This window comes from Hermetia illucens, chromosome 4, assembly GCF_905115235.1.
Source record: "Hermetia illucens chromosome 4, iHerIll2.2.curated.20191125, whole genome shotgun sequence".
Lineage (NCBI taxonomy): Eukaryota > Metazoa > Arthropoda > Insecta > Diptera > Stratiomyidae > Hermetia > Hermetia illucens.
The window spans coordinates 8277931-8286185 of record NC_051852.1 but is presented as its reverse complement, the minus strand read 5'-3'; the positions used below and the strand labels follow the sequence as shown (position 1 = coordinate 8286185).

Sequence of the window (8255 nt, the reverse complement as noted above, 5' to 3'; positions counted from 1 at the left end):
ATAAAACGCAAGTCGACTATATTCTAAGACGCCAACATTTTACCACTGTCACTGATTGCAAAGTCATTCCCTATGAGACCATCGCACCTCAATATCGGCCGTTGATTGCCGTCCTGCGAATTAAGCCACCGATAAAACAGCGTGAGGAACGCACTGGCCCGCAGCGCATTAAATGGTGGCGATTTGGTGCGAAGAAAGAAGAAACGGTCTCACTCATACGATTGCCAACCATTACGAATGTGGAAGAATCATGGACACGATCCACAAAGTGGCCTCTGCAACCCTCGGGATCACCAAGCCGGGTAAGCGGTACATCAACCGAGATACTTGGCTTTGGAATGATGATGTTGAAATGAAGGTCCGTGAAAAGAAACGCCTCTACCACAAATTTCTCGACGACAAAACGCCTGCTAATTGGCAAATTTATAAGAATGCCAACCGGCAAGCAAAGAAAGCAGTCGCTGTCACCCGAGCGAACCATTTCAAAAATCTTTACGATAAACTGGACACTCGGGATGGCGAGAGACCTGTATCGACTTGCTAAAAGCCGTGATGAACGCACACAGGATATCGAACACTTCTGTTGTGTTAATGACAAGAACGGTACTTTGCTTACCAACCGTCGAGCCGCAACGGATAGATGGCGAGAATACTTTGAGCAGATTTCAACTGAAGAATTTGCTTATCCTCCACTTCCACAATCATTGCCGACATTTGGAGCAGTTCCACCAGTCAGCGCAACTGAGGTCGAGGAGGCAATAAAACAAATGAAATCGGGGAAAGCAACAGGACCTGACGACATCGCATCTGAGCCCTGGAAAGCGAAGAGCTGGGACCCAACACTGTGGCTCAGTGAATTCTTTAACCGAGTTATTCAGGAAGGAAGAACACCATCTGACTGGCAAGAAAGTATCACTGTTCCAATATGGAAAAAGAAAGGTAGCCCAGCAGAATGTTCAAATTACCGTCCGATCCGGTTGCTTTTCCATACCATGAAGATTTTTGAACGCATTCTTGACAACCGTATTCGCGAAATAACCGTGAATCAAGCCGGATTTGTCAAGAACTGCGGAACTACTGACGCAATACACGCTGCGCGGTTACTTATGGAGAAACACCGTGAGAAGCATCGCCCTCTTTACATTGCCTTTCTGGATCTAGAGAAAGCGTTTGACCGTGTACCACACGAACTCATCTGGTATGCTCGGTTCAATTGCTCTACCACGATCTGAAAAGTAAAGTTCGAAGTATGGCGGGTGTATCAAAACCGCTTCGTGTCTCTGTTGGAGTTCATCAAGGAAGTGCCCTCTCACCACTCCTCTTTGTCCTTGTTATGGACACCGTCACACGGGATATCCAACGTCCAGCGCCCTACACACTACTTTATGCAGAGCGCAATCAAGGATTTCTATTTGGGCGACGTCATGACAGAAAGCAATATCTTTAAGGAAGCTGTAAAAATTCAGGATGAGTTGAAGACACTTTTATAGTCAGCTGGGTTCAACCTTCGTAAGTGATGCGCAAACCATGAACGACTGCTTTGATCAATACGGAGCAAAGATAGAGAAGTGGAGCTTTCTGTCGACGACGAATGAAGGCGTGAAAACGTTAGGGTTAACCTGGAACCTCAAGTTAGATTATTTTCGCATAACCACCGTTTGGAAAGAGCCCACCAAGGTAACAAAACGGATGGTCTTGAGTGATACATCACGACTATTTGACCCATTAGGATTTGTCAATCCAGCAATTACACTGGCAAAAATATTTCTACAGGAATTGTGGTCACTAAAACTTGATTGGGATGAAGCCATGCCAATGGGACTCCATACTCGGTGACGTCAATTCCGCCAGGAACTTGTAGATCTTAACAGAATTCGAATACCCAGATATTTGGAAACGAAAAATGCCACAGTCAGTCTATACGCCTTTTCCGATGCTAATGGCAAAGCGATGGACAGGGACCGGTTTACCGGTTTCCTGGAGAAGAGCCACTACACCATATATTATAGCGGCCATCCAGTAAACCATGTGCTCGGAGTAGGGTTCTTAGTCAGCCAAAAAATGAAACCTGCTGTTATCGGCTTTGAAAGTATAAGCGAACGGCTATGCACTCTGCGCTTGCGAGGCAAGTTTAGAAATATAAGCCTCATAAACGTTCACGCCCCTACAGAGGAGACTGCAGAGTCGGAGAAGGATACCTTCTACGAGGCAGTAGAAAGAACCCTCGAAGCCTGTCCCAGATATGATATCAAAATCATACTTGGGGATTTTAACAGCCAAGTAGGGAAGGAGCCCGTATTCAGGCGATGCGTTGGCTCCCATAGCTTACACGAAAAAACAAATGATAACGGACTGCGGACTATTCAATTAGCAGGGTCACACGAAATGGTTGTTGGAAGTACCTGGTTTGCGCGGAAAGCGGTCCACAAACATACGTGGGCCTCTCCAGACGGGACCACTTTCAACCAAATTGACCACGTGTTGATCGAACGCCGCCACCTCTCAGCCTTGATGAATGTCAGAACATATAGGGGGGCCAATATAGACTCGGATCACTATCTCGTTGGCATGGTGCTCCGAGCTCGAATAACAATACCACCTAGAATCCACTCTGACAATCAGGTGAGAGTGAACACTGAAGCCATCCACAACACAACCCTCCGCGACACCTATAAGAGGGAAATGGATGCCGCAATAACCGCAGTCAATAGAGGACCTGGAGATGAAGCATCAACTAATGATCTTCACAACCACCTGAAGAACGTTATCATGGATACGGCCACAAATATACTTGGCCCCAGCCGCAAAAGGAGTCGGAACGGCTGGTTTGACGATGAATGTAAGCTAGCAACGGAACGGAAGAATGCCGCATACCGAGTAATGTTGCATTCTCAAAGAACGCGGGCACGCGCAGAGACTTATCACGAACTCCGTCGAGCGGAGAAGCGACTTCACAGACGGAAAAAGGAAGCCTGGGAGAACCAACAAGTCTGTGAACTAGAAAAGTACAGGGAGCAACCGCACCAGGCGCGGAAGTTTTACCAACAAGTCAGCAGGATGAAGCCTTATACACCTCGATGCTCATCCTGCCGAGACAAAGAGGGAAATCTGATTTCCGACAGAATGGGCATATTAGAGCGATGGGTTGAGTACTTTGATGAGCTACTGAACAACCAGAACATCGGCGAGTTGGAGGTCCCGCCAACTGAAGACGACGGACAAATACTGCCACCACCAAGTTTAGGAGAAACAGTCCGTGCAATTCATCGGCTAAAAAATCATAAGTCGCCAGGAGCCGATGGAATTACAGCCGAATTGGTTAAATATGGAGGCGACCAGTTACACCAAGTGGTTCATCAACTTGTGCTCAATGTATGGGACAGCGAATCAATGCCTGACGATTGGCAACGAGGCATAATCTGTCTCATACATAAAAAGGGAGATATCACACAGTGCAGCAATTATAGAGGTATCACGTTGCTGAGTACCATCTATAAGATATTCTCCACTATCTTGCTAGGCCGGATAGCCCCATACGCCCAGAACATCATTGGCCCATACCAAAGAGACTTCACTCCAGGCAAATCAGCAACAGATCAGATTTTCTCTCTGCGGCAGGCGATGGAAAAACTGTTGGAATATGGACAACAGTTGCACCATCTGTTCATCGACTTTAAAGCCGCCTATGATAGCATAGCCAGGGTAAAACTGTACACGGCCATGAGGGAATTCGGTATCCCGACGAAATTAATAAGGCTGACTAGGCTGACCCTGACCAATGTGCGAGGCCAGATAAAAGCAGCAGGATCACTCTCAAGACCATTCGACATCAACAACGGTCTACGACAAGGGGATGCGCTATCATGCGTCCTCTTTAACCTGGCCCTTGAGAAGGTGATCCGTGATGCTGAGGTGAATGCAAGAGGTACGATCCTCTTCAAGTCCACCCAACTACTGGCCTATGCTGACGATATCGACATCATGGGAAGAACCACCCGAGACGTTCAAACTGCCTTCATCCAGATCGAGCAGGCGGCGCGAGATCTTGGGCTGCACATCAATGAAGGCAAGACAAAATACATGGTGGCAACGTCAGCACCGAAGACGAGTCAACCAACAACATCAAACCGCACTGGTCAAACACAAGCACGAACAAGAATAAGGATAGGGGAATACAACTTTGAGACCGTTGACATCGACAACAACTACGATAACAACTACGATGATGAAATCCGCGCACGGTTGTTGTCAGTCAACAGAGCCTATTTCAGCTTATAAAGACTATTCCGCTCGAAACGTCTCACCATAGGGTCAAAGCTCTTACTGTACAAGACTATGATCTTGCCAGTCCTCATGTATTCCTCGGAAACTTGGGTTCTTAGCAAGAAAAATTGCAAACTCTTGGCCGCGTTCGAGAGAAGAATCCTCCGAAGAATTTTTGGCCCCCTACATGAGGATGGACGATTCCGTAGCCTACACAATGACGAAATCTATGAGCGATACCATGACCGTCCGGTTGTGGATAAAATCCGGCTCAATAGGTTACGGTGGGCGGGTCACTTAATCCGTATGGATGAGGATGATCCCACCCGGAAAGTCTATAAGAGCAATATCTATGGTAGAAAAAGAAGACGAGGCAGACCCTGCCTAAGATGGAGCGATGACGTGGGCCAGGACGCCAGACAGCTTTTAGGGATATCGAATTGGTGGACCTCGGCTTGAAACCGGGATGTCTGGAGTTCCTTATTAAGGCAGGCCTAGACCGGATACCGGTTGTTGCGCCGTTGATGATGATGATGAATGGCAAAGCGGTGTGGTAATATATTTACGCAGTGTGAATAACCATAGAGTTATAAAAGTGACACTTCTCTGTTCCAAGTCCAGAGTGGCTCCAGTGAAAACTATCACTCTATCAAGGCTGGAATTATGTGCAGCAACCCTTATGGTCGTCTAGCAGATCGTGCAACAAAAATCCTCAACATGGACATCGGCAGCATACACTATTGGACAGATTTGCAGATCGTCTTAGCTTGGACACCATCCAGGCCCTCATCGTTTCAAACCTTTGTGGCAAACAGAATTCCATCTACATAAGAGCTAACAAATACATCTAACTGGCGATACGTGAATACGAAACACAATCCTGCCGACTTGGTATCTAGAGGAGCTTGACCTAGTGAACTCATCAAAGATGTGGTATCAGGGTCCCGAGTTTCTCTCACAATCAGAGATTTAGTTGGCCATGTGGCCATTACCCTTACAATTCATAGTTATTGCATATAGAATTGTAGAGAGCAGGAAGAATATCACCATTAGCATGAAATGACTTTATGCTAGTGTCGTTGAAAATCAAACACCCTCGAATTTCTCCAAATAGTTTACTCTCAATATATCCAACTGACTGAATAAAGTATCATAAAGCCGTCATTATCACTATAATCATGTATTTCCTATAAAAAAGTTAAAATAATCGAAATGAGGGCATGTACATTCCAGAAAAGACAATTCTTATTTTATACATTTGTAGAAAGTAGGTGTCATTGTCTTATTTTCTTGCTTACTGTAGAAAATAACGTGAGCTAAAGTAATCCAAGGCGCAACATAACAGTACGTTTCTTTACAAGTTGTTCTCATTCACTCATTTAATCCTTTTCACTTTTCTCTAAGAAAGGACGTAATGCACGATACAAAAAAAATAAATATTGACAACTAATAATTAAAATTATTGTAGCCATTATCCCTGTCTATATCTATGTTCTATTGATTCGCAGTTAGATCACGTTTGTTGCGAACTGATTGGACACTGTCGATGAATATCTTGTTTTTTTACGAAAGCACAGCAAAATTTGGCAGTCGCCTCTTATCCAACGTATATCCAAGGAGTGTGTTGCAAGAGTGAGGAGATTGGTTTGTATGTTTACATGTATATAAAGTAGTGAAGCAGGTAGATGGGTGGTACCGTGTTCGCTTTGAAGTTAACACGTTTAATAGGAGGCACGAATACAAAATAAGTAGAGATATTATAAGAAGTACGGCGTCGTATTCTGCGCAGGTATGACTCTCTCGAAATCAGGCACAGCATTGAATATTTTTACGTTTCCCTTAGTCGATGTTGAGTCAAAGCTCAATATTGAAGCCACATTGCCGCACCGGTAGCAGTAGTTCGGCGCTGACCACACAGTCACTAGTTTATCGTTGAACATATATTTGATGCCTTCATTAACGAGTTGGTGAGCGCGACATATCAAATTGAGATTGTTAATTGTCATGAAATCCGCAGTGACTAGCGAACCGAACAACCAACCAGCACCTCGGGGACTTTCAGCCCTGCGACAATGAAAAAAACTGTAAAATCAAATATTTAAACGAGACCCTCAGTGGGTTCTTACCAAGATTCCATATCTTCCGGATCGGACCAGACTAGATCGCAAAACGCCCCCTTGTACGGAATCTCGCCATTCCGGTCTATTGTCCGAATTTGGTCGAGTGTTTTGATTTCAGGGCTAAGTCCACCGTGAACACAAAGAACATCTTCATCGATTAACTGGAAAAGCGTCACAATAACATGATGATGGTGCTGGTTAGAGATAAACGGTCTGATTAGGAGAAATATGCATGACTTACTGCTGCTATGGTTAGGAGATCGAAAACTCGGCAACAGTACTTCCAAGCATTCGCATTTCCGTATTTGCTGAAACACTCGTCATAGAAACCGTAGACTTTCGTAATTTGCCTCGATTCATGATTGCCCCGAAGGAGTGTAATGCGATCGGGGTAACGAGCCTGTGGGGAATAGTTCTCTTGTTATTATTACTAATTCCGAGCGCTAAATGTATAGCTCATCCGTAAAAATTCGAACCTCACCTTAAGTGTCAACAGCCTTGTTAATGTTTCCAAACTGTAGTAGCCTCGATCCACGAAATCTCCCATGAAAACATATTTAGTCTCAGGTACTTGCCCGCCGCACCGGAAAAGCTCCTCCAAATCATAGAACTGTAATTAAACTAGGTGAACTCTGTGTCGAAACTTTTGCAATCACCCTCGTATGAAGCTTTTTATGATGGACAGTGATAAATTGAAGTATGTAACTGACTACGCTTACCAAACCTCCACTTTCAACTGTACACAAAAGTGATAGTCTCCATCGACTCTTACCTGTCCATGTATATCGCCGCATACCGTAACCGGTGTACTAACTGGTTGAATATTCGACTCTTCTAACAATATATCGCAAACAATATCACAGAGTTGCTTCAAATCATTTTCAGGAAGATATTTACAATCCTTCACCAGTTCGACCCACCTGTCCAAGTCTGCCATTTTTCTACCGAGTTGAAGTTTCCCTCTTGACAGGTCAGTTTGGCGTGATTTTACTTTTTCAGTGGTTGGCATTATACACCGTGTCCCGTAATAGGTCATTGTGAATTGTTGCCTTTATAGGAGTTTGAATTTCTGAAGAGCACAATTTATCCGGGGAATGTTCTATATTAATTAAAAAATAATAATAATAAGTGAACTCCGTCGTAGTCGATCCCAAGCCCGGTTGTGGAAGGAGGAGGGATGGATAGCTTCAGTCTGAATGGCGGTATGCCACCGTAGCGTTTCAGTGGGTAGGTGAGGAGAGTGCAGAAACTTTGCAGTCCTGCAGATTACTCACTAAGGAAGCTATCCCCACACCTGGAAGTTAGGTATAAAATGCAAATCCATCTAATGAGAAGAAGGGGAAATTTGAGATCCGGTACGGATAACCGGCGGGAGTCGTCTGACTTAGTGAATGGGTCGGGCTCCCGTAATGGACAGCACGGCGTCGAAACTGATAGTCGTGGGGTGATTCGACGTCTAGGCGCCACGACGATCAGGGGCATAGCACCGCCTGCTGCAGCTGTTTCGCCACAATTTGTGGCGACCACTTCAGCAGGTTCATCATAATTCGCCAGGAGCCGATGGAATTACAGCCGAATTGGTTAAATATGGAGGCGACCAGTTACACCAAGTGGTTCATCAACTTGTGCTCAAGGTATGGGACAGCGAATCAATGCCTGACGATTGGCAACGAGGCATTATCTGTCTCATACATAAAAAGGGAGAGATCACACAGTGCAGCAATTATAGAGTACCATCTATAAGATATTCTCCACTATCTTGCTAGGTCGGATAGCCCCATACGCCCAAAACATCATTGGCCCATACCAAAGAGGCTTCACTCCAGGCAAATCAGAAACAGATCAGATTTTCTCTGTGCGGCAGGCGATGGA

General features: G+C 45.1%; 1 protein-coding gene across 1 annotated transcript; it reads right to left on the bottom strand.

The window, feature by feature from the left end:
• Positions 1-5362: 5362 nt before the first annotated feature.
• On the bottom strand, positions 5363-7345 carry LOC119655583 (serine/threonine-protein phosphatase 6 catalytic subunit). The gene is made up of 5 exons (XM_038061523.1): positions 7156-7345; positions 6865-6993; positions 6625-6783; positions 6390-6544; positions 5363-6327 (listed from the first exon to the last, which is right to left on the bottom strand). The coding sequence occupies exons 1-5, from the start codon at positions 7318-7320 to the stop codon at positions 6021-6023; spliced, it is 915 nt and encodes a 304-aa protein (XP_037917451.1). The 5' UTR covers positions 7321-7345; the 3' UTR covers positions 5363-6020.
• Between the last annotated feature and the right edge of the window lie 910 nt (positions 7346-8255).